Source organism: Molossus molossus, unplaced genomic scaffold (assembly GCF_014108415.1).
Source record: "Molossus molossus isolate mMolMol1 unplaced genomic scaffold, mMolMol1.p scaffold_m16_p_15, whole genome shotgun sequence".
Taxonomy (NCBI): domain Eukaryota; kingdom Metazoa; phylum Chordata; class Mammalia; order Chiroptera; family Molossidae; genus Molossus; species Molossus molossus.
Window position 1 is genome coordinate 3,629,864 of NW_023425350.1, and position 26,817 is coordinate 3,656,680.

Consider the following 26,817-nt stretch of genomic DNA (forward strand, 5'->3'; position numbering starts at 1 on the left):
CCAAATGAGCCTTACATAAGTCATTCCTTCTACAAAACTTGGTACAAAATTTGATAGGCACTCCTGAAACCTGTCCTTGAAGAATGGGTAAGAGTTTGCCAAGCAAAAGGTGTGCGTGTGGGGTGGCACAGAGCGGGAGCTCTCTAGAAAGCTCCTGACACAGGGAGCAACTCGGGAAAAGCACCTGGTCAGTTCCGGCCAGTGCAAACTGGACAGGAGTGGGGCGGACAGGGGCGGGGCTGGCAGGTGCGGCCGCACACGACGCTGCAGGAAGGGCACGGGGATGGGGACTCCCCACGGCACGTGCAGACACTGCGGCCGCAGGGGTGCACCTGTCCTAGCACAGCCGGACCTTTGCTTCGGAAACAGAACTCGAACGAGTGTGTGAGGATCAACTCCGGGGGAGTAAAACCCTAACACTTCCAGTGTAGTAAAGTGTGTAACATAAAACTCTATTTTTCTTTACTTCACAGGAAATAAGCCAGAGAAAACCTTGTTGTGAGCACAGACTCTGCACAAACGCCTCTACCTTCCAGCTTCTTGAGCAGGAAGGACTTCCCACTTCCCCATTGCGCGTACAGCCCCACACAGATGGGCGGCTGCATGGTGGGCTCGCTGAGAATATCCGCCAGGGCACTGCTGTACAGGTCATAGCCCAGCATGTCACCGTCCGTTTCCGTGGGAGACAGGTGTCCTGTAATGGAAACACACCATTTCCTTCCATTAAAAAGAGACACTGCTGTTAGAAAGAAACATCGATTCTTATCTACTGTAAGTTAATTAGAGGAAAATAATCCTTATTTTAAATGGTTAAACCTGTGTAAAAACAGGTTCAGATATTCTTAAATTAGCCCTTAAGACAGCAGGTGCATCATGACCGCACGACTGAGACAGAAAGTGCAGCCAAGCTGACACGTGCTCTCATCCATCAGTTGGCAGGTACATTCCAATTCCAGAGATGGTACATTTCAGAATCAACAAAATATGACTAAAACACAAACCAGTCCATAGAAACAAATTTAATATGTGCAATAACTATATAAAGAAAGCAAGCCGGCCGGTGTGGCTCAGGGGCTGAGCGTCGACCCTGCACCAAGGGGCCACCTATTAATTCCCGGTCGGGGCACACGCCCAGGCTGTGGGCCGATCCCCGGGGGGGGCGTGCAGGAGGCGGCCAATCCATGTTCTCTCTCATCAATGTTTCTCTCTCTGCCTCTCCCTTCCTCTCTCTAAAATCAATAAAGAAAAAAAAATTAAAATAAAAAAGAAAGCGACAAAATGTTACTGAAGAATATCATAGACAATCGGAGAAAAAGAGATAATCTATGGTTCAGGCAGAAAGGTTCAATTGTCCTTTAAGTACCAGTTGTCCCCAAATTAAATCCGTCACTTTAAGATAATGCCAATCAAAATCCATGAGAATATTTTGAAAAACTGAAAAGAAAGAACATGTAAAAATAGCTAAGAAAAATTTTTAAAGACTATCAAAAAGTAGTTGTCCATTAAACTACAATAATTAAAACATCATAGAACTCACACAGGATATTAACATTAAGTGCATTTCAAATCAGTGGGAAAAGGATAAATTGGTAAATGGTGTTAATCAATGGACATATAAAGAGTTTCCCAGATAAGAAAAAGCTAAAGGAATTCATCACCTCCAAACCAGTATTATTGAAGGAGAAGAACAAAAATATAAACAATAAAATGGCAATAAAAACATATCTATCAACAAGTGAATCTACAAACAAAATGAGCAAGCAGAACAGAAACAGACTCATAGATACAGAGAACTTTTTGTTGCTTGCCAGATGGGAGGGGGATGGGTAAAGAAGACGAAGGAATTAAGAAGGTACAAATTGGTTGTTAGACTGATGAACCTCAAAAGGAAAGGAGGGAGGGAGGGCGGGATGAGATAAACAAAAGAATTTCTATGCGTATATGCATAACCAATGGACACCCACAATAGTGTGGGGGAGGGTGGAAGGGGGCAGGACTGAGGAGGAGGGGCCAATGGGGGGGAAAAGAGGAGACATCTATAATACAGTAAATACAATAAAGATAAATTTTTTTAAAAAAACTTATGACATTCATTTTTTAAAATAAAATTCCATACATCTCGTACCTTATATAACAAAAATAAGTTTCTGAAACATTAAAAAATTAAATGTAGCCCTGGCCAGTTTGGCTCAGCGGTTAGAGAATCGGCCCACAGATGAGAGAGTCCTGGGTTCGATTTCCACTAAGGGCACGTACCTTGGTTGCAGTTTGTCCCCGGCCCTGGTTGAGGTCGTGTGGGTGGCAACCACTCAATGTGTCTCTCTCACATTGATGTTTCTCTCTCTCTCTTCCTCCCTCTCTCCCTCCTCCTCTATCTGAAGATAATGCAAAAATGTCCTCGGGTGAGGATAAAAATTTTTAATTAAATGTAAAAAGTAAAACCATAAAAATACTAGAAGAAAAAGCTTTTAAAATCTTTCCTTGGAAAACATCTTTCTCAAGAGAATACCAAAACCAGAACCACAGGAAAATACTGACAAACTAGAAAAAGGTCTAGCTTTCGGATGGAGAATAAAAAACGCAGCACCATAAACAAAGAACACGCTGGGGAAAAGAGATCAATATCCATAACATACTAACTTAAAACCCAGTTTTAAAAATATTAAAAACTCAAGACAAAAGTGGGCAAAGGATACAAAGAGGAAAATGGCAAAAATACAATAGCCAAGAACATATGAAAAGGTTGCGATTTCACACTAGTTTTATAATGCATACTAAAATGAAACTTTTTCTGATCGGTTTCATCAGCAAGGCTGAAGAGAGCGGCACTCCATCTGCGGCCGAGGGCGAAGACTGGGAAGTGCGGGAGCTCAGAGCTGGGACACACCCCGGCCAGCCGGCTCTGCCTCGGGACCTGCCTCCAGAAGCTAACCCTGAACAAAGGCTGGTGTGCGTGCAGAATGCTCACTGCGGCACTAGCTCTAGCAGCAGAACAGACTGAATGCTCACCAATGGAGAGCTGACTGTAGCACTGCAGCCTACAATGAAGGGCTAGGCAACAATTAAAATGTGATATAGTTCAAGCATAAGTGTCCATCAGTAGATGAGCAGATAGAAAGCTGTGGTACATATACACTATGGAGTACCACGCAGCTGTAAGAAAGAAAGATCTCTTATCCTTTGAGACGACATAGAGGAACCTGGAGAGTATTATGCTAAGCGAAATAAACCAGTCAAAAAAGGACAAGTACCACATGATCTCATGTATTTATGGCTTATCATGAACAAAATAAGCTGTCGATCAAAACAGATCCAGAGTCATGGAAGTAGGGGACAGACTGACAAACCTCAGAGGAATGGGGGTGGGGAGTGGGAAGAGGTAAACCAAAGATCTTATATGCATACAGCACAACTGATGAACACAGACGTTAGTGTGGGGAAAGCAGGAGCAGGGCAGGAGCAGGGAAGTGTGTCAATGAGGGGATAAAAGGGAAGACATCTGTAATCCTTTCAACAATAAAAAAAAAATTCAGAAGTGAAAAAAGAAATATGACATAGTTCATTATTAAAAACTTTTATATGGTATGAGTTAATTTTTTTTTTTGGTTAATTCTCACCCAAGGATATTTTCCCATTGATTTTTAGATAGAGTGGGAGGGAGGAAGAGAGAGAGAGAGAAACATCGATGTAGAGATTCATCGATTGGCTGTCTCCCGCATAACCCAACCAGGACTGGGGATCAAACCTGCAACTCAGGTACACGTCTTTGACCGGGAATTGAATCCATGACCCTCCAGTTCGAGGGCCAACACTCTAACTGCTGAGCCAAACCGACCAGGGATGAGCTGATTTTTCAAAAGCTATACATGGTATAAAACATTTTTAGAAATGGGGGTCATTCAAACAATTGAGTTAGAGGCTAGGGGACTGGGAAATGTATACTTTCCACTATATTTGTGTCTTCATTCTTGAAAATTTGTGAGTGTACATTATTATAATTAAAAAGTATTTTAAAATATAAGAATCATATTTAAAAACAAGATGCAGTGAGAAACTAAAGTGGAAGATCTCTTTTTTTTAATTCTAATAGAAACTGTCTTACTAGAATTGTTCCATATTTCAAAAGACCGCATATGAATGCTCACACTGTCATGTACATTCTTGTTAAGCAAAACCTGTTTTAGCACAACACTCAGGGCATTATGCTAGATGTTACAGAGGGCAGTCAGGCCCTGAAGAACGTGGAGTCTGGAAGGGAGAAAACTCTAAAAGAAATAAGGAAGAAAATTCTAAAAGAGACAGGGTAACACGCCATATATAACGCATATTAGAAAAGAGTATAAACACAAATGCTCAGCGTCTAAAGGAGGCAGGAGAGGTACCAGGCTGGACACAGCAGGGATGGCATCAGGGAGCCGCAGAGAGAGGGAAGGAGCGGCGACCCCGGCGGTGGCACCGCAAAGCAGGGGCAGAGGCTGCGGGTGCTGGAGCCACGCAGAGACGGCGCCTTCTGGGCAGCGGCTCCCAGGCCCGGGGGAATGGCGGCCGAGATGTCTAGCAAAGCAGGCTAGATTGAGAGAGCACCACACGCCGCAAAGGAGCTTCAGACGGGGGCATCTGTCCCCAGTAAAACAACTGCCACAACTTCTGTCATCTCCAGCTGAGTGACAGGTGCAAAACTGCTCTTGGCCTCTTGCTTTCTTCAGACACTCACTTTGTAAGCACTTGGTCAGAAACAAAGCCCGACACTTACTGGCTCCAAATATTTGAGTTAAGATGCTCTTCTGGTGGCTGCAGTCGATGTTGTAGGGCGTCTCGCCTGCTTTGTTGGGCCGGTACAGCAGCCTTCCATCTTTGGGGTTCCGTAAGAGAAGTTCTGCCAGTTTCCGGCTCCTCCCACGAATAGCAATGTGCAAAGGGGTGTCTCCTTTCTGTACATGGTGGCAGGGAACGGGAATGTTCGTATTTTCCACATATGGTACATACAGAGTAACAATGTTCATGTTTCTATAAAATATCTGAAAGTCCAAACTCTTCACATTTTTCATATGGAGTACAAACATGTGAACTCTTATCTCCTATGTTCCCTGCAATTTCTTTCTGTGTTCCCTACCTAGTTTCCTCAGGAACTACTTCTCCCTCGGCCCTCCGAAATGGGGTCATTCCTCTCCCCTCCCCGAACGTCACTGAGAGAGAAGCAACCAGCCTTCTCCATGAGCTCCTCCTGGGCCACGGACCCATCCCATCAAGGTCAGTAACCATCCCCCGTCCCAGTCTCCACTGTCCACAGATGTCCATCACCTTCCCCAACTAGTTTATATTCTACTTACAACTCTCTCCCCATCTGGCCATAAGCGTCCCAGCCCGTGCCGCTAGCCCGTCCACGGGAGCGAGGACCACGGCTGGATGCAGGCAGAACACCTCCCCTCCGGCCCTCTGGGGGCTCCCCTGCGGTGCATCTGCCAGGAGCCCACACCCGACAATGTCCTCCTGCACGAGCCCTGGCCGCGCCCTAACCAGGCAGGGCAATTCTCCACCAGCACACGGAGCCCGCCCGCTGCTCACAGGCCGTGGGAACCACCAGGAAGCCAGCATCGAAATCCCACAAGGGGTGCCCAGCAAGTAACCTCTCCCTGCACAAACACCACCAGACCCCTTATAAATCCACCAGAGGCCAGGTCAGCCTCCCGACCACCGTGCCCACGGCGCTCCCTCCACACGGTGTCTCACCCTGTCCACGGCGGACACCTTGGCCCCTTTGTCCAGCAGCAGCTCCACCACTTCGATGTTCCGCATCTTGGTGGCCTTGATCAGCGGCGTTTCGCCGTCCTGCGGGCACAGAGGTTCGCCAAATTGCTAGCTTTACTCCCAAATGTTTAAAGTCACATGAACGCACATGTAAGAAGTCAATTACCTGACTCTGGTACCAGTCTATATCCAAAATGGCCTCAAGAAAACATGGTTGTAAAAACTAACACAGAAAGTGCTTTTCCTTTCACAATCAAGCTTTTGTATCAAAATAATTTGCTATCACTCAGCCAGGTGTGAGGTGCGGCCCACAACCTTCTCTGCCTTTGCTGGCCAGTGCCCTGCCCCTCACTGCTACTGCCACCCCCACTTCCTCCGCTGACACCGGGCCGGCGCCTCCGGAGGCTCCTGTCCTTCTCTCCACCCCCAGTCAACCGCAGCCCAGCAGCCAGGGTCGAGATTTCTGCAGGGTCTACACCAGCGTCACTTCTGTTTTCTGCGGCCCTTGGACCTGTCTGTAGCAGGGAGAACAACGTGATACAAGCAGTTTGCCTCTGAAAACCTCGCGAGTCCCTGACTGCTTCAACAATAAGAAGAGACACAGTTCGGCCTGAATGAGGACAGACCTGGCCAGCAGCCACAGGTGGTACTAAGGTGGCTGACATGCGAGCCAAGGATAAAGAAACAGACGATCCCAGGAACCTTTCTGCCTGTGGCGCTGAAGGTACCACCACTGGTTTAGAAAGATGCTCTCTCCATCTCTGTAGATGAAACAGGCTTGTCTCATGGGCTACTCCATACGTTTGTGTTATTCATTAAGAATTCGCACCCTTTCACTCTAAAATTCCAAATGTACCTTCTCCATGAAAAACTATTACACATAAGGCCAAATACAATCACTAAAGTCTTATATAGTTTCTATCTTTCACATGACTTGAGTAAAACAGACTATAGTGGCTGGTTTGGGACAATAACCACTCACAGTGGTCTTTGTAAAGGAAATGTGTTCTGCATTCCAAACAATGGGAGCATAAAAGAATTCTGGAAATTATCTGTCCACAGGTGATAAATAGCTCATATTATATTTTCTGAACATATTTGACTAAAGTAATAAATTATACTCTGTTTTCCTGTGGATACACAATTCCTGACAGGACGCGGAGTTACCTCTCCATCTAACACAGATGTTACCAGTGAAATCAGTGTATTTCTACGTCAGGGATGACTCAGAACCAGCAGGACGGCCCTGCACTGGCTGGGGGACGAAGAGCCGACAGATACCTTCGTGCATATCTCCGTGTCGGGGTTGCACTGCAAGATGTCTCTCACCATGGTCGCGTTGCCTTTCTCAACAGCCCAGTACAAAGCAGTTTTATTGTCCTATGTAATAAAAAGTCAACAATGGCTTCATGTAGGACACAATATTTATAAAATGCGATTTGTAAATATTAAAGATCATCACTAACATTTCTGCCAGAAAGCAACAGATCTTACAAAAGACAGCATGGTGGGAAATGAGATCAATCCTCATTCTATCTCAGATTTACTTTTGAGAACTTCTTTAGGAAAGCCTAGGGAAACGGAATGAACTTGACGTGGAAAGAGCGATCTCAGTCGATGTGGTGATGTGTACTCTTGTGATGTGACCGGGCTTCAGGGCCATGCGCTGGGTTAGAAGTCCTCGATCCCTGAGCTCCACATCCTTGGACAAGTGACCCCTGCCTTTCCATCTGCCCAATCTTTTCAAAAGGTGATGCATGAGACATACTACACATACTAAGGTGAATTGTTTTAATCATTTTTAGCTTCTTTAATCTTCACCTATCCCACACCACGTACCAATCTTGATCAGATCCTTTAAAATCCTACCCAGTTCTAAACCCCAGAACAGATCAACACAGACCTTGAAAGTGGAACGAGAGGACAAAGTAAACTGGCTGAAACGTAGGAAAACAGAACTGACAGGCAAAAGGGAGCTACGTGAAAGTCGGAATAGGCGATCCAGTAACCATCTTTTAGTGAGCATATTATTTTAGCCCAAAGGATAGTGAGTGACTTTCTGCTACTAACACACTGAGTTTCCGATACCGAGGTCTCCCCAGAGGAGTTCCCCTGCTCACAAACGTACACTCGTGTCCCAACTCCTCCGCTGGGCACTCGAACCTCTCTGGCCCTACCCCCCTTCCTACTTCCATCTCTGTCTCACATCCCACGCTCCCCACCGCCCACCGCAGCCTGATTTGTCCACCAGCTAAGGAGCAGTCCTTCAGTTCCCCGTTTTCCCAAAGGTTCCCATCCTGTTACTCCGCGACCCTTGCCTGAAACACCCAGCCTTCCTCTTCTCTACCTGTCTAAAGCCAACCCATCCCTGAAACAGCACAAATCTTCCTTCTCCCAGAAGCCTCCCTTCACGCCCTCTCCTCACCTCAGACTCCCATTTGACCCTCCCTCTCGGCAATCAACCACATACCATCAGAAACCAAAAGTGGAATCACTTTTGACGTTTACATAAAAAATAAAAATAAACAGAAATGAACTAAAATCTTCCTAACTTAAATAAGGCCTTGCAGGCAAGGTCCTGGGTCCAGTTCCTCACAGTGTTTGGCATAACACTTACTAGTTTGATTCAAAACCAGATTTGAATACAAGCTAAACACAAGAAAACACTGAGCAGAAATACACACTGTCCAACAACAAAATGGGCTACGAAGAACAGATTCTTTTCAATCTAAAGCTCCTAAAATATTGGATAAATCCACAAGTTTAGGGAAGGTTTTACCTAAAACTAAGAACCCTTGGAGCTGTGGTTGCCTCAAGCGAAGTCCACAGGCACTGCCGAGTGGCCCAGGGACACAGAGCAGACTCAGCAACGGGGACAGGAGGAGGTGACACGGAGTGGATGCTACCAAACACAGACAGACAGCATCCACGTGAAGAGGCACTAGCAGCCTCGGTGCACACCCTGCTCGTTCCAGGACTGGACACACTCACACATCAGGAACAGTAACTCGCGGCCTCGGTGCACACCCTGCTCGTTCCAGGACTGGATACACGCACACATCAGGAACAGTGACTCGCGGCCTGGGTGCACACCCTGCTCGTTCCAGGACTGGATACACGCACACATCAGGAACAGTAACTCGCGGCCTCGGTGCACACCCTGCTCGTTCCAGGACTGGATACACGCACACATCAGGAACAGTAACTCGCGGCCTGGGTGTCACACCCTGCTCGTTCCAGGACTGGATACACGCACACATCAGGAACAGTAACTCGCGGCCTGGGTGCACACCCTGCTCGTTCCAGGACTGGATACACGCACACATCAGGAACAGTAACTCGCGGCCTGAGTGCACACCCTGCTCGTTCCAGGACTGGATACACGCACACATCAGGAACAGTAACTCGCGGCCTGGGTGCACACCCTGCTCGTTCCAGGACTGGATACACGCACACATCAGGAACAGTAACTCCCGGCCTCGGTGCACACCCTGCTCGTTCCAGGACTGGATACACGCACACATCAGGAACAGTAACTCGCGGCCTGGGTGCACACCCTGCTCCTTCCAGCACTGGACACACTCACACATCAGGAACAGTAACTCGCGGCCTGGGTGCACACCCTGCTCCTTCCAGCACTGGACACACGCACACATCAGGAACAGTAACTCGCGGCCTGGGTGTCACACCCTGCTCATTCCAGGACTGGACACACGCACACATCAGGAACAGTAACTCGCGGCCTGGGTGCACACCCTGCTCGTTCCAGGACTGGATACACGCACACATCAGGAACAGTAACTCGCGGCCTGGGTGCACACCCTGCTCGTTCCAGGACTGGATACACGCACACATCAGGAACAGTAACTCGCGGCCTGGGTGTCACACCCTGCTCGTTCCAGGACTGGACACACTCACACATCAGGAACAGTAACTCGCGGCCTGGGTGCACACCCTGCTCGTTCCAGGACTGGATACACGCACACATCAGGAACAGTAACTCGCGGCCTGGGTGTCACACCCTGCTCATTCCAGGACTGGATACACGCACACATCAGGAACAGTAACTCGCGGCCTGGGTGTCACACCCTGCTCATTCCAGGACTGGATACACTCACACATCAGGAACAGTAACTCGCGGCCTCGGTGCACACCCTGCTCGTTCCAGGACTGGACACACTCATACATCAGTAACAGTGGTGTGTTGAAAGAGCATGAGCTTCATTTTTATGTACTTCCATCTAAATCTAACGACACGAATACAGAAAGCCCACAACATCGGCAGTGAAACGTGACAGAGGCCCTATCAGATACGTCAGGGTCCCAGTTGGTAGAAGCCGCCACGGCCAGTCACCGGCACGACCCGAGGACTCGAGCTGGCCCAGCGCCGCAGCCGCACGCACCTGGCCTCGGATGTCGATGTCAGCATATTTCTGGAGAAGCGCTCGGACAATTTCCACGTGGCCACCTCTCACAGCACCGATCAGCACAGTGTCCCCACTCTACGAAGACAAAAACACAAGGTGACTCGATGATGGCAACAAATAAACACAGCTTTGAAGTTAGGGTTAAATGTGCATTAATATAACAGATTGTTCCCCTGAAAAATCTCTTGGGAAAAGCTATCTCTGAAGAAAGAGAAAACGTTAGTTAACTAATATTAATACCTGATAGCAATGCCCTCAGAGTGAGACAGAGACTATCAACCTCAAAATGAGGTCTCTGAGATCCCAGGACAGGTGTAGGAGACAGGTCACCGGAACAGTGGGCCACTGCCTTTGGAAGTACCCCGCTGCAGATGGCAACCACGTGAAGTGACACCATGCTGTCAACAAACAGGTGAACTCTGGCCTTACGCAGCACATCCGCTGGAACCGTGCTCAGGACGGAAGCCGCGGACCCTGCAACAGGAGCTGCGGGGCGAGAGCCAGCTCGGGCCTGTGACACCCCCCCGAGGGAGAAGGCGGGCCCTCCGAGCAGCGTCACAGGCTAGTCCACCGGATCAGAGGCCAGCAGGGCACCAGGCTGACTCGTTCGAGAACAAGGCTTAGATGAAGTCCATTCGCTCATAAGGACATCTTTGCCCTGACCCTATGTTCACCATGCGGCATCATTGTTAGTTAGACCTTCTCATTGCCTCAAATAATGGAAACGGCTGTTCGGCAATGGGCCTCATTGTTCTAACTGCTACATTACAATCAGCTGTGGGGACCTGGACTGGCTGAGACTGTGAGCTCTGCTCATCTCAGTCCTGGGTGGGCGCAGGGGCCACACATCAAGAGCAGGTCCTGAAGGATCATCAGCCTCAGCTCCGTGGTACAGCATCCCAACCACGGCGCTAGCAGCAGCTGCCAGCCGCGGCAGAGAAGCTGCAGTGAGGTCAGCTTTGCGATGGGTCCAGACCAGCACATTACTAAAAGGTTATAAACACTTCGCTGCGTGTGTGCCCTGCACCCTCCTAGGCACAGGGAAACAAGACGGAAGCGGCCCCACCTCTAAGAGAGCTGACCGTCCAGAGCACACAGACAACATACAATAAACAAAAATAGAACTTCAGACAAATGCCACACAAATAAACACAGTGATGTGACAGACATGACCGGGCAGCTCCGCTGGACCGCGTGGTTGGAGATCCCCGAGGAGGTTCTCTGAAGCTAAGCCTGGAGGGAGGCGGAGCAGCCCCACGAGGTCCTGAGCACCAGCATCAGGCGGAGCACCGCTGGGGCAGATGCCCCACGGCAGCGACAAGACCGGGCTCAGGAACGTCGGGGAAGGCAGAGCGGCTGCCACAGGAGCGAGAGAGCGGGGACGGCCGGCACCGGCAGTGGCGCGCAGCACTTACGAGCGAGACGTACAGCTCCCCCGCGTGCAGGAGGGAGCCTGCATGGTTTTAAGCAAAGGAGCACACAGGACATTCACTGCTTGAAGAGCACTCTGGGAACAGTGTGTGGAATCAACTAGAGCCAACAAGAGAACCCAGCTAAGACTTCTGCTGTGACGAAGGGACGCGGTGGCCTGGGGTGGGGCGGTGGTACTGGAAGTGAAGGAAGTGCGCGGGTCAAGGACATGTCCTGGAGGTAGAGCAAATGGAGCTGCTGAAGTATAAGCTGTGGGAAGAAGAGAAACCAGGGACTTGGGGCCCTAACACCAGGGTGGCCGCTGCACCGTCACTGAGCTGGAAAAGACTGGGGAGAAGCAGGTCGGGGATGAGGCGAACACAGCCTCGGTTGCGCCTGATCTCAGAAAGCCCGTCTGAGCAGAGCGCGAGCGGAGCGGGCACAACGGCAGGGTTCTCGGAAGAGGTTACAGCAAGACACACAGTTCGGAAAAGTTTAAGTGGAAGGGTGGTACTTGAAGGCCAGAGACCATGGAAAACATCGACAGAGAGATGCATCAAGGACAGTTACAAACTGATAGTACATGTGCCGTTTTCAGTAACAACGCCATTTGACAAAAATTAGAAAGAACACCCTGCAGTGACTGAATGGTTTTAACTTGCTAGTCTAGAGGTAGAAATAAAACGTATCTAAAACAACTGGCCGTCACGCATGAAGAAGCCTGAGAGGTGGGGAGCAGTCAGGCCCGCGAGGACACAGGCGACCCACCCTGTCGGGGATGTTCACGTAAGTGCCAGCATCCAGGAGGTCCTGCACGATCTCCGTGTGGCCCTCCTTCGACGCGATCATCAGCGCCGTGTTTCCGTCCTTGTCTGTCAAGTTCACATTGGGATTCCGCTTCAGAATTTCTTTCACTGACTGTGTGTAGCCTCCTTTTACAGCCACAATAAGTGCAGTCATTGAATTCTAAACACAGAAACAAGCCCAAGAAATTAATATAGTCTAGGAAACATGACTTATGTCATGATAATAAAACTGATGTTTTCAAGTAGGTGGCCTATTAACAGTTATTTCTGATAATAAAACATCAATATAAATAACCAGAAACAGCCCGGCCGGTGTGGCTCAGTGGTTGAGCATCAACCCATGCACGAAGGGGCCATCGCCAGTTAGATTCCCGGTCAGGGCACATGCCCAGGTTGTGAGCCCAATCCCCAGTGGGGGGCGTGCAGGAGGCGGCCAATGCATGTTCTCTGTCATCAATGTTTCTGTCTCCCTCACTCTCTCCCTTCCTCTCTCTCTCGAACATCAATAAAGAATAAATAAATAAATAACCAGAAACATCTCAAACATGGCCAGGAGGTATATTTTCTATTTTTGAAAATACATTAATTCTCTTGAATCAACAGGACTGTTATGACATTCAATTCTTTAGATGATCATCTGAAATTGGACTCATTTATAATAAACAAACCCTCTCACAAATGTAATAAAGTATAAAACAAGATTCAAAATTAAACACATTCTAAACTAAATAATCCAAAGTAAGGTCTTTCAGACTTTAAACAAAGAATGGTTTATAATAAAATGTATGGAAAAAACTAAAAGCAATGACTTAGTAGCTATAGAATACTTCATTAAAAGTATAATATATTCTCCTGTCTTTTACAGTGATCTAGAAACCCCTTTTCAAAAATTTAGTTCTTTAAAAAAACTACACATCTAATTTACAATAAATCATCTAAAAGAAGAAACTGACTCATTACCAAAAGAAGTATTAAAATTACTCCTTCAAATTGTGGCCTATTTTGAGATGTCATATAATTTACTTATAGAAACATTTCAGTTATTAGATCTGCCCCCAAAACTAAACCATAATTCTCTCACATATTAAAATAACATAGCCTTTTCTTTTCCTTTCCAAATCCTCACCTGAGGACAAGGCCATTGACTTTTAGACAGAAAGAGAAGAGAAACATCGATGTGAGAGAGAAACACTGATCGGCTGCCTCCCACACAAGCCCTGACCACGGTGGGGATCAAACCCACAGCCCGGGTATGTGCCCTGACCAGAATCAACCCCGAGACCTTGCAGTCATGGGATGGCACTCCCACCAACCGAGCCGCACCGGCCAGGGCAGGAACACAGCCTTTCCATTGGTCAGCAGTCAGTGACCACAGACAAGCTGCTCGCCCACGTGGTAAACTGTCCAGGAGGAAAGTGAAAGGTGAGACTTCCGTGCTGTCTGCGACCCCACTGTCTCCATGCGGCACTGAGAGGCTGTACGTTCCCTGAAGGTCAGCACTTAGTAGCTTCTACCAATATGGAAAGCAGAGAAACTGGTTGATATTATGTAATAAGTTAATAATGACTTAGAATTCACTCTTCTTCACTGCAGCCAGAGGTTCGGTAGCATCTCTTCTCAGAATCCGCTATAATCCATCTCACGTAATACTTAGGATACCAACAGTATCTGTCTGCATTGTTCTCATGCATAAATGTCATGTCCTTTAACTGTACTCTAGAATCTCAAGGGACAAGCAACTGTGGGCTTCTGCAGGGCCCCAGCACTGCACATGGCTGAGTCCACAGCAGTGCGCAGTAAGGAATTAAGAACTGCTCACTGGTAGGAGGTTTGACCCAATTTTTAAGCTTTTGAAGTTTTGGACCACTGATTTCTGATATCTTTTTATCTGTCTACTGAAGAAGGAAAATAAGTCACAGCTAAAAATGTACAAAACAAGTACAATATTATTTTTAAATTTTAAATAAAAGAAATTTTAATAGGGCAAAACTTTTCCCCACAATTAATATATTTCAAGCTATTTGACCTGAGACTATTTAGACTTACACTAAGATTACCAAATGGTATTCTTTATATAGTTTTAGCCTCCCAAATCTGTGTGTATTAGCAATGAATCCCAAAGAGCATGAATTTAGAGTGCGTGGTATCTATAATACAATGCTTATCAGAGTAACAGAGAGAGAATGCTTGTTTTTCTCAGTATCATTTAAGAACTGTAAGAAATTTCTCCAGGCATATACTAAGAAAAGATATTCTTTCTCTAAGAATTGAAAACACGTCTCTATGACCAGGGGTTAAAACAGGAAAGATACGTACAGCTCCTTCTTGGTCAACATCCGCTCCCGTGGCCAGCAAATGCTTTACACATTCCAGGTGACCCTTGCGTGCAGCCCAAACCAACGGGGTGGTGCCATACTATTAAGACAAACAATATGTTTAAAATTATTATCAAAGTGTACAAAAAGAAACTAGCTCTCATAAATTTTGATAAAAATCACACTTTTGAGTATTCCTAGCTTACTGCTTACCCCAATCATCATTTTATGTGTAGCTAAATCATTTCCCCCCATTTAATTTCTCCAGAACAGATATAATTGACCACTGCATGAAACATCTTTTAAGCAACTTTATCTCTTATAGTCAGTGAATGACAATTGTTCATCATAAAGTCATACACTCTAATTGTCAACAAGCTTTTGTTATTCCCATATCTTATGAAATACAATTTAAAGGTCAACAGTCTGGCCCTGGCCGGTTTGGCTCAGCGGTTAGAGCGTTGGCCTGCGGTCCGGAGAGACCCAGGTTCGGTTCCCGCTAAGGGCACGTACTTCGGTTGGTTTGTCCCCGGCCCTGGTTGGTCGTGCGGGTGGCAGCCACTCGATGTGTCCCTTTCACGTCGATGTTTCTCTCTCTCTCTGTTCCTCTCTCTCCCTCCCACTCTATCTGAAAAAAAATTGGAAAAATGTCCTCAGGTGAGGATTAAAAAAATAAATAAATAAATAAAGGTCAACAGTCTGACTATGGGCAAAAATAGTAACAGTCCAGTAGAAACACAGCTCTAACTACTTTACATGTAAACTCATGGAACCCTTACCACAAGAGCCAGTACAAGTGGCAACATCACATCTTCCCACAGAAGCAGCGAGGCCCCAAGCAGTCAGCCCCAGGCTCACAGTCAGAGCTATTATGATGCGGAGCGAGACTATGAGCCCAACAAGCCTGGCTTCAGTCTGCGCTCTTGACCACACCCAGACCAGCTCTGCACTGACAAAACCAGCCGCAGCCCAGAAACTGCACTCAAGGCACCTTTTGCTGGAATACGATTCAAAAGGCACCTGAGACCATGAATCACGCACAGCATAGCAACGCCTTCACCTTTGGGGAGGCTGGCAGGCAAGAGACATGATGCCCACGGTGACCTTTAACCACACGGGGACTGCGGACTGACAGGGACAGTTCATGAAGGCCCTATCCAGGAGAACTCTCTGTGCTGATGAAATGCTCCACAATTCTGCACCAGCCACTAGTCGCCTATGGCCACTGAGCGCTTGAAATGTGGCGAGCTTGATTAGGAAATGGCATTATTTCCCTGTACTTTATCTCACTGTAACGGAGCTAAGTCTGACCAGCTCTGTGTGGCTGGTGGCTACCGCCTGGGCAGCAGCTCTATCGCTGACATCCCACGTCCCAGGGAGCACACTGCTGAAGCGTGGCGGGGCTCTTCCTGGATGAACAGGGCCTGGGGACAGCCAGCTCGTCCAGCACGTGGGAGTAAGAACCTCCAAAGGGGAGAGACACATGAGAGGTAGGCAGCTGTCAAGACCACGGCCCTGGAGCAGGCTGAGACAGAATAAGGTAGGTGTACTGGAGAAACTCTCCAATTTCATTTGCATCGATATTCTCCCAGAATTAAATTCTTTTCTAGCCTCTTCCTTTGTGGATAACATTCTGTCTGGCTGACTTGCCTTCCTAAGTCTACAAATTAAAAATCTTAGATATCTTCAGAGATAATATAATAGAGCACTCGTCCTTTGAAAACTTTACCCTTCTTGTGGCACGAGACTAGACCAGATCATACACTGTAAACCCCCCATGTCAGCCAGACCCTCACCCTGTCTGCAGGCTGTCTCGCTCTCATCGTCACGGAGGGCTCCTGACACCTGCACACACTGCTGCAGTCGGTACTCAGAGCCGCCTCGGTAACTCTCCCTGCTTTTCTCAAACCCTGGCCGTTATCCCCAGTAACTCTAACCCTCTGTGTGTACCACAGGTCCTGTTTCCTTGTCTCACCTAGAAACATACTCCGCTTTCCTCCCACACCATCAGTCTTTTCTTCATTTCCTCTTCCCACAAACTAGGTGAGGCCTCTCCTATCCTAAGGAAGTTTTCCAACAAGCTATCCTCTTAAGAGACTGTACACAGGTAGTTTGGGGTATCGATAGTAGGAGAAGGGGTAGAAAGGGAGATAAGGCCCATCTTCACATGTCACGCCAGGGATTGATGTCTTTAGAATTTTAAGCATGAGAGAGATGACTTGAATTTTAGAAAGATCATTCTGGTAACAACACACAAAAAGCAGACAGGACTGAAGACAGGAAGAAAGTTACGACAGAAAAATTCAAATAATGAAGACAGAATCCTCCCTGTCTATTTTCCTGAGAACGATGAATGTGATATTAAAAACAATGGAAGGACACTTAGTACATAATACACATAAGGGCCTCATGTATGAGACATGTATAGTTCCATAAACTATATATAAATAGAATGCGCCTCAGCAGCCTCAAGAGATGGTATGAACACACTTGTAACTTGGACACACTGAGTGGACATCACAGACCGGACCCAAGGTCCTGCTGACCCACCTTATCGGAGCAGTTGACTTTCGCACCATTTCTCAGTAAAAGATGCACTACATCTGCGTGGCCTCTGCCCGCTGCCCAAATGATGGGGTAGACACTGTACTGCTGGGAGACGGCGGGGGCGGGGCAGGCGGAAAGGGAAGAGGCAAGACAGGGAGAGAGGGAAAGAAAAACATCTTTTAGGTAGATATTTACAGCTAAGAAAAGTAAATAACAAACAGAATAACACAAAGTCATATTTTAAAAATCAAGTTACAGACCATTCTCCACTTTAAAAACACATAATACTCTAATACATGATTGGCAGCTGAGATGCACTCACCCTTAAATAAATCTATAGTATGAACACATTTATTTTCAGATTCAACATATTTAATGTGATTATCAAACCAACAGGCAAGACTGACCACAGGAATGTGAGACTTTTCTTACATAACCCTTCTGTTAACTTTAATAAAAGTTTCTTTGTTTCAGCTGTATTGCGGTATAATTGACAAAATTGTGAGCTACTTAAAGTGTACAACGTGATTTGATATACAATTATTATGAAAGAGTTCCATCAGTGAAACAGTCCCTCCGTCTGCAGTGTGAGATCACAGTCTCCTGCTAAGCAGTAACGCATGCATCATCTTTAAGAATGCACAGAAAAAGTCTCTTTTCTTTAAAAAAAAAAAAAGTTTAGATTAAGAATACATGCCCACAGAAAAAGGCAAGGTGACAAGGATTTCAAAACTCCTTTTGAAATGTTAGATAGTTATAATTAACATTAATGCTGATTTGCCTTTTTGTTGATAAAAACTGAGAAATAAGCTGAGTTTGAGAAAAAAAATGGTCATTGTGTTTTGAAATCACATTCTTCACTCTTATCTTTAAGAAGATTGAGATCGTTTGCAGTCACTCTGAAGTCTCCAGTGGACTCAGTGGAATCTCGAATTATGCCCACGAGAGCCGACCACGTGCAGCACACCGAGTCTGTCACTGCTTACCAGACCAGTGACATTTGGATTGGCACCATGAGAAAGCAGCAACTCGACCACTTCGGTTCGGCCTTTATAACATGCCCACATGAGAGCTGTCCATCCTCCCTAAAAAGGAAGGGAGGAGAAAATAACATTTTAGATAGTCTCCAAGCATAAAAATGCCATTAATAAAGTTCCTTCCATGAATGTCATTTATAAAACCATTGCTTTATGAAGGCACTACTGTGTAGTTTTAAATTCCCAGGCTCCTCAGAGAAATATACAATAAGAAATACACAATATACCTAAAATAAGTTAAATTTCTTAAGTGCAGAAATAATTATTCCAAATTTAGTACTATATCATGACAACTGAAATAAAGAACATTCATGTTGGCTTTTTTTCAAAATCTATCTTAGCTGTTTGAAACAGCTTCTTTTAATAATCTCCTTGTTTGAGTCCAGACTTCTTCCAGAGGGATTCCAGCAACCAGTCAGCTCCTGAATGTCAGCACACCCTGTGCTCCCAGGTAGTGTTAGCACACCCTGTGCTCCCAGGTAGTGTTAGCACACCCTCTGATCCCAGGTAATGTTGGCACACCCTCTGATACCAGGTAATGTTAGCACACCCTCTGATCCCAGGTAATATATTGTGCATTGCTAAGAGAGAGAGGATACTAAGGTAAAGATCAGGATTTCCAGGGCTGGCCCACGTTATCAAATTTGAATTAACAGCATGAAAACTTTCTATTCTCTATGCTACAGAAACAATTTTCTTTTTTTGAGTAATTTTCTCTTTAGCTATAATGCAACTCAATAAAAGAGACCAATGTAATCAAATTATACTATGAAATGAATGTTTTGTTTCTTAAAATCAGTAGTATGTGGACCAATCCACATTTGGTTCTGAGAATATAAATCATTTAGTTATTTTGCTTTTGTTTCATCATCACTAAAAGGAGGTTTAAAAAAGCACTTGCCCAAACCTGAAAAAGGCAAACTGTAGAAAGGGCAGAGAGACCAGGGGTGGTGAGGTGCAGGGGAGTAAGCAGAGGGTTCCTGTAAAGAAGCAGTGACGGGGTGAAGGGGAGGTGACAGAAATGCCCTGCACAGACCTGTGGTGGTGGGTATATGACATTTCGCACCTGTTCAAATACACAGAACACACACTACAGAGTGAATTTTACTGTATGTAAATTTTCTTAAAAGTCACCAGAATATGGGGAGATAGAATACAGACAGGGACAAATGAACCAAACTACATTACAAATGAATCATATAATTACTTAAAAGCTGACGCTAAATAACTTTGGAAAACAATATTTTGATTGAATACTACAATGCTAAAGACAAAAGGAACTGTACACAAACACTGCAGTTAGTAGGTAAATCCATTTCTCTCCAGGTATGGATCAGACTTTGTACACCAAAGTTGAACAAGTAAGCAAATATATCATGTACATAATGAGAGCAGATTTCTTACCATCAGAGAAGAGCTATGAATTAAAGAAAGGGAGAAGGCTACAATGGACCGAGTTGGTAATGTCAACCTGGTCTCCTTTTTAAACACACACACATACAGATTCAGAAATAAATGTATGCATATGCAAGAGTGAGTATACAGATGTAGTTCCTGCATCTATCCATTGAGAACTACAACCAGTGACACCCCAGTGGCAATAAGCACACTCAACACCTACATATTGATATCTAAATACCCTTTTTGAAAAAAGTTCCTTGGAAAACTGATTCCAGGACTGATCAGGAAAATAAGCAAGGGAAAAATACAAGATAAACCTGAGCCCGAAGGACTGTGTGGTGCCAGAAAGTAAGGAAGTACTTTTAAAAAAATGTTTTTATTTGTTTTGTTTTTTTCACCCTCACCTGAGGACATTTTTCCATTTTTTGTACAGATAGAGTGGGAGGGAGAGAGAGGAAGAGAGAGAGAGAAACATCGACGTGAAAGGGACGCATTGAGTGGCTGCCACCCGCACGACCAACCAGGGCCGGGGACAAACTGCAACCGAGGTACATGCCCTTAGCAGGAACCGAACCCGGGTCTCTCCGGACCGCAGGCCGACGCTCTAACCGCTGAGCCAAACCGGCCAGGGCTAAAAAATGTTTTTAAATAAAAGGACAGAGCATCTTACAAGGGTGCAGAAGTTCCCAATGGCCAAAGCTGGACCAACCTGAGTGACAAAATAGGTAGAGAACTGAATATAATCCAAAGAATAAAATAAACATTCATGACTCCCTATATGTTTATATGCGAAACAGAGACAGAGTGAACTCTTCCTTACAAAAGAACTGCAATTAGTAAATGTAGAGAGAATAAGGAAAATAGAAAAATCACCACTATAATACTGCAGGAATAATTGCTGCATACAAGATATATTGTTGGGTGCTAAAACAAATCAGTGCAAGTTTAATAAAAACAGAATAGTTTGTATAGTATCAAAGTTTCTTCCCCAAAATATACAGTAGTTACAAAGGGAAAAATAGAAATCTAGCAGACACTACCTGAAGAGAGATCAAGACATCGAGGTCAACATCACCAGTGATGCATTGATATCTGTACCTGTATGTGGTGCACTGAGAAGGGGATCACCTCTGTGGCACCTTCCCAATAAAGTGCAATAACGACCTAATCATGAGACACATCAGACAAGTTCAGATGAAGAGACTTTCAAAAAATGCCAGACGAACAGTCTTCAAAAGTATCGATGTCATGAAAGACAAGGAAAGGCTGACATCATTTAGCTCAAATTATAGAGCTGGGCATTTAGTCAAGTCTTACATACGCCAGTATTTAATTTGTCAAATGCCTGCCCAGAACTGTTTTCGTATCATGCCCCACTTCAATTTATATGATGTCACCCTATGCAAGACTCTGAGATAAACATGTTATCTTGAGAATACCGTGTCCAGATTTACAAAGTTGAAAGATTGGAACCGACTGCCTTCAGCAAGAGCTGTAGTTCAGCAACTATTAAAGGTTCTTTCAAGAAAGAATCCTCCCTAGATTCCCGACTTTATACCCGGGAAGTGCCTGCACCCCAGCGACCCCCGTGGTACCCTCCTTCCCAGTCCCAGGCCCACGCCCTCCCTCACCGCTCAACAGCCCTGCATCCCCCAGCCCTTTGAGGCGAGAGCCCCTCAAAACTAACTGATAAGGAAGACACATTCCTCAGTTTCCCCAGTTTTGGGTGTTTTAAAGCTTTTTAAAGCCAAACACAAAGACCCTTTAAATGTTCAAAGGTGTTATGATAATGACTTAGGGGAAATGCAAACTATGGAAAACTAAAAAAGTTTAAGGAATCATTTTTTACAAACGTACTAAGCGTTATACATTCATAATGCATATGTGACACTTCCTAACTCCCTTGCAGACACGGGTTCAAAACTTAGCCTGGCTGCTCAACGGCGGAGAGACTGGGCGAAGGGCACCCCTAGCGGTCTAACTGCCTAGTGACAGGGAGAACAAACTCACCCTTGGCCACAGGGCGGCGCTGACAACAGAGCGCGGTACCTCGTGCAAGACGGATGGCCCCTCGGCCAGAGCTCCAGCAAGGTGACAACACAGGTTCTACAGACCAAGTCAGAGCGATGCCTTTCTTTCTTAACTCTTATACACAATAAGTAAGCCAGAAAGGATCCCTTTCTTAACCTTTATGCTTTAAGCAGAGGCCAAGATAATTAAGAATCATCTCTTGTTAAGCTTACAATGTGTACAAATGGCATGTCTAAACACAATTACACTTTAAAAATAAACTCGTAAAAATTATGACTAAACAACTACAAATAACTTGAAACTATATATGTCCCTCTTAAAGTTCCCCAAACAATTCTCTCATAAGTTCTAAAACATGGGCATATTAAATAATAGAGTATTTTTAACAATATTTCAGAATTTTAAACTCTCAAATAAACTGAAAATGACGAGTAAGAAAATTTTAAAGAGGTATATTATACCACCTGGGTGTTAACACATTCACTTCGATTCCCAAGCCCACATCCTAAAGACATCATGATAACGTCAGCTCACACATAACAAGCCAGCTCTCACACACACGCCCGCCACGTGCGAGGCCGCGGCTGCCCGTGTGCAGGGCGTGCACGCACCATGTCGCGGTGCTCCAAGTCGACCCCGCAGCGCAGCAGCTCTTCCACGACGTGCGTGTGCCCTTCTTTGGATGCCGATATGAGCGCCGTCCAGTTGTCCTTGAACACACACAAATGTGACCATTTCAGAACCAAGAATACGGTTCAAAGTGAGGAAAAAGAAATTCGAAGGTACATACCACACGATCATACCAAACTGACATGACCCCCCTCCTCTAAACTAGCGCCCACGCACCAGCCGGGTGAGGCGGTACCTGCCCGCCTGCATGACTACAGTGGGCAGAGATGCTTTCACAACGGCTCGTTCAGCCTTTTCACCAGACTTCTAATCACATACCATGTTTTTTCAGAAAGGAGAACAGATGACTATCAAAACCTCAAAGCTAATCCTTGTGCTAGTAACCCTCACTCTAAACTGAAATCGAAGGCTGTAATGAGACTTAAGAGCAGTCACGAGCTATCAAACTAAAGCGTTCCCACGATGAGTCTAGAAACGATATGATAAAAGTATAACTATTCTCTTTTATTTTTTAAATCAAGGCTATCCTAACTTTTATTCATGAGTGTAATTTCATTCAAATGACCATTCAATAAAATTATCAATTTAAAATAATCAATTTAAAAAAACAGATGTACTGTGTGACCCTAAAACATAATTCCTAGGAGACAGAGACAGTAAGAGGAAATGTGAGCCTCTTGAAACAGTGACTTATCCCTCAGAAGTGACCGCAGAAGGGACCACATCTTTCCGGCTATTATCATGACGTCTATAACAAAGGATGCCATTGTGAGGGCTACTTGAAAACCCAAGTCCTGCACAGTATTTCCCAGCAGGCATTTAATTTTGTGTGTGTGCTCCCTGTTCAGCCAGGGCCATCTACCTATGAAAACATGAACCGCTGAGAACTCCATTCGGAGTAAAAACCTCTATTCCTTTTAAAAAATTAACATATTACTAGGCAAAGCTGATATATAACTGATAGTATAATTTGTAACCTATTATTTTTGAATCACTTCATAAAACAAACAGCAAAGTTAAGGGGGGAAAAAGAAGACAAATGAGTAGATTCTTTCGAGATGTACCAAATCCTCCAGGTGGCAATTAGCCCCGCTCCTGATCAGCTCGGTCACGATCTCCAGGTTGCCCTGCTCAGCAGCGATCATCAGAGCAGTCTGGCCGCACTGGGAACAGAGAAGGCGCAGAGAACTCGTCACGACGCTGTGCTCGGACCGCAATGCCTTATACAGCCGCGCTGACATCTCCGTGATGGGATGCCAAGCACTGTTTACAGAACTTCTTTGATTTAGAAATACCTTTGAAATCTTAAGTTTTCAGTTTACTAACAATGTAAAAGTCAAAGAGAAAATAAAACATTGTTTCTAACCACAGCATGACTAATCTGTTTTTGGCACTTCAATTTCATTCAAAATCTGTAAACATAAGTAATACTAGGCTCTGCACAAACAATATAAAAATCCCAGGTATCTATGCTAGTCAAATGCTCTCTAATAATACAGTTATATTATGATATAGAACATGGGTCTAATAATATATATTAGCTGCATTATCAGGACTAAAGGGAGAAAAGTTCACACATACACACATATACCTATATGTGAAAACTAAAATCACTTCTCATAATCTTACCACTGGCAAAAACTTACACCACAATGAAAATACAGTTTTAAGAAACAAAATTTTTATTATGTTTTATAAAACAAATACATACTTTGCCATTAAAAATTCATAAAAAGTCTATTAGTCCATAAAATGTTGCAGCTTGGCTGTTCATGATGAAATAAGATCAACATTTTATTTACTTGTATTGTTGAACAGAAATATCTAACATAAGTTAATGAAATGGTAAATATATACTTCCCTATCTTATTAAACAGAACACATGACCTATTTAACTCTCTCTTAAAGATGTAGGGTCTGGCCCCGGCCAGTTTGGCTCAGCAGTTAGAGCACTGGCCGATGGACAGAAGAGTCACGGGTTCGATTATGGTCAAGGGCATGAACCCAGGTCGCGGTTTGGTCCTCGGCCTCAGTTGGGGTGTGCAGGAGGCAGCCGATCGCTGTGTCTCTTGCATCAATGTTTCTTTCCCTCTCTTTCTCTTTCCCCCGCCCACTCTATCTGAAGATAAATGGAAAAGTGTCCTCGGGTGAGGATAAAAAAAAAATTAAAGATGTAGGGTCTTAAAAATCCCAAGGTGTGTGGAATGGATAACTCAGAAAGGGAATTGGGGCTCCATTAGTAAAAATATTTCAGAAAGTCCTAATTTTGCCTGCTTAATCTATTTATAGAAAAACTGGGCCTCTCTAAAGCTTCCTAGAAACCCTTCAGATTTTAGTAACCCAACTTCCTGAATACTTATTATTCCATCTGTAAAAAAGGTAATCATAAATCTAAAGTCAATACACAATCATTTACATAAGTTCAAATCCATTCCAAAAATATGGAATTGATTGTACTTTAAGAAATCATGTCATAATTCTATGTCAGCAATACCAAGGGTAGGAACCACATGTTTCTTCCTGACTCACCTTTGCCCTTGGACACGGCCTTACACATAGTGGGGCATCAACACAGACTCGTGGAAAGCACTGACCTGCAGAACTTGGTCTTACCTCGTTTCTCTCATCTACATCTTTGCATTTCTCAAGAAGAGCTTTCAGCGCAGGAATGTTTTCTTCTTCTACATAATTTATCACACTCTGTGATATCAGAACCGACATTTTCACTGGAAGCTGAGGTTATCTTTATTCCAACACCTGTTAAAGCACATGAGACAAAAGACACATAATCGGTGACCAGGAAAACAAAGGTCACCTGTACAGATACACCTCCCCCGCAGGGCTGTCGACCAAGGGCCCAGCTCAGCTGTCACGATGCCCACCCCTGCCTCCCCCAGACTCCACTCATCTCAGCCTAACTCATCCCGACGCCCAACCCCAGAGCCAAGCCCACATCTTCCCCAAACAGAAGAAAGTGCCCACTGCTCGCCCTGCTGTCTTCTCCGCCTCAGGAAATGGCAGCTCCAGCTCCTTTCTTCCGAGGCTGAGACCTATGACTTGCCTTGTCCTCTTACACACTACAGTGTAAATCTTAGCACAGTCTTGGTTCTACCTATAAAGTCTACTTCACATCTGATTAGTACTCAGCACCTCCATCACAACCACCTTGGTCCAAGCCACCGTGACCTTCACCTAGATCCCAACTGCTCTTCCTACTCCCATTTGCCTACCCCGCCTCTGTCCTCCACAAGGCAACCACGGTCATCTTGTGCAAACATAGGCTGGCCCACAGCTTCTTAAACCATAGCGTGCATCAGAATCACCTCCAGCCCTTGTAAAACACAGATGCCTGGCCCTACCCTCAGAGATCCGGACAGTAGGTCTAGGTGTGTGGGGCCCCTGAATCTGCCTGAGACTGATGACAGCTTCTGCCTTCCATTCCCCTCTTCAACAGTACGTCTGTGCCTGGCATTCATGCCTTCCCTGCACTGTACTTTACAGTACATGACTTTTTCTTGAGTTTCAGAGATTCACAGATAAACAGGAATCATGCCTAATCCTATAGGATGGACTATATTCCCAGATCTCGCTCATACCTGATTTAGATCATGGGAATTAGAACTTTTAAGCTGACAAAATTCAAATGAGATTTGGACGATGAGTTGATCCTGCAATGCGCTGAGACTTTGGGAGGCCCCAGGACGGGTCAACGTGGTTTGTGTGTGGGATGGAAGTCTATTTTGGGGCCAGAAGACAGAAATTACTGCACTGCATGATTCCATTTATATAACATTCTAGAAGAGGAAAACTAGACAGACATAAACAGATCAGAAATTGTCAGGCTTATAAGTGAGGGAAGGAGATGACAATGGAATATAAGAGAATTTGGACCCAGCCAGTGTGGCTCAGTGGCTGAGCGTCAACCCAGGTACCAAGAGGTTGCCAGTTCGATTCCGGGTCAGGCACATGCCCAGGTTGTGGGCTCAATCCACAGTGGGGAGAATTTGGGGAGTTCATAGACTGTTGTATATCCTGACTATGGTGATAATTACACAATTATATGGCTTTGTCAAAATTCAAAGCTGAACACTAACTAAAAAAAGTGAATTATAATGTATATAAATTATACCTTACTTTTAAATAATCAAAAAAAGTTATGTTATTTGAGCCAGTAACTTTATTCTAAGAATGAATTCTAAAAACACAAGAAACATGGAGAAAGATTTTGAATACAATTTGAGTCCCAAGTAGAAAAAACTTAGAGATGGGGGATTACATAAATTATGATACAGTCACACAGTAAAAAAATATAGAGTCATCAGAATGCTTCTGTATATGTACTGACAGAAAAATGTTTGTAATATATTAACTGAAAAAAAAAATTAACAAAACACTGCGTATACAGCATCCCAACTATATAAAATATACACAATTTTTGTTGTTAATCCTCACCCGAGAATATTTT

The 26,817-nt window shown here is 44.9% G+C and overlaps 1 protein-coding gene across 4 annotated transcripts in view; it reads right to left on the reverse strand.

The window, feature by feature from the left end:
- The window catches only part of KIDINS220 (kinase D interacting substrate 220), an 87,109-nt gene extending 60,989 nt beyond the window's left edge, over positions 1 to 26,120 (reverse strand). For 2 of the 4 annotated variants that reach the window (XM_036262221.1, XM_036262223.1), the window contains exons 1-13: positions 25,949 to 26,120; positions 24,966 to 25,109; positions 23,417 to 23,515; positions 22,334 to 22,432; positions 18,240 to 18,338; positions 17,257 to 17,358; positions 14,708 to 14,806; positions 12,354 to 12,551; positions 10,152 to 10,250; positions 7,030 to 7,128; positions 5,731 to 5,829; positions 4,754 to 4,931; positions 530 to 694 (exon numbers count right to left, since the gene is read on the reverse strand). In XM_036262221.1, coding sequence (XP_036118114.1) covers positions 530 to 694; positions 4,754 to 4,931; positions 5,731 to 5,829; positions 7,030 to 7,128; positions 10,152 to 10,250; positions 12,354 to 12,551; positions 14,708 to 14,806; positions 17,257 to 17,358; positions 18,240 to 18,338; positions 22,334 to 22,432; positions 23,417 to 23,515; positions 24,966 to 25,073 — 1,444 coding nt within the window. In that variant the 5' untranslated portion in view covers positions 25,074 to 25,109; positions 25,949 to 26,120. Of the gene's footprint in view, positions 1 to 529; positions 695 to 4,714; positions 4,932 to 5,730; positions 5,830 to 7,029; positions 7,129 to 10,151; positions 10,251 to 12,353; positions 12,552 to 14,707; positions 14,807 to 17,256; positions 17,359 to 18,239; positions 18,339 to 22,333; positions 22,433 to 23,416; positions 23,516 to 24,965; positions 25,110 to 25,948 lie in introns of all 4 variants that reach the window. The other 2 variants (XM_036262222.1, XM_036262224.1) reach the window with 2 other exon arrangements.
- Between the last annotated feature and the right edge of the window lie 697 nt (positions 26,121 to 26,817).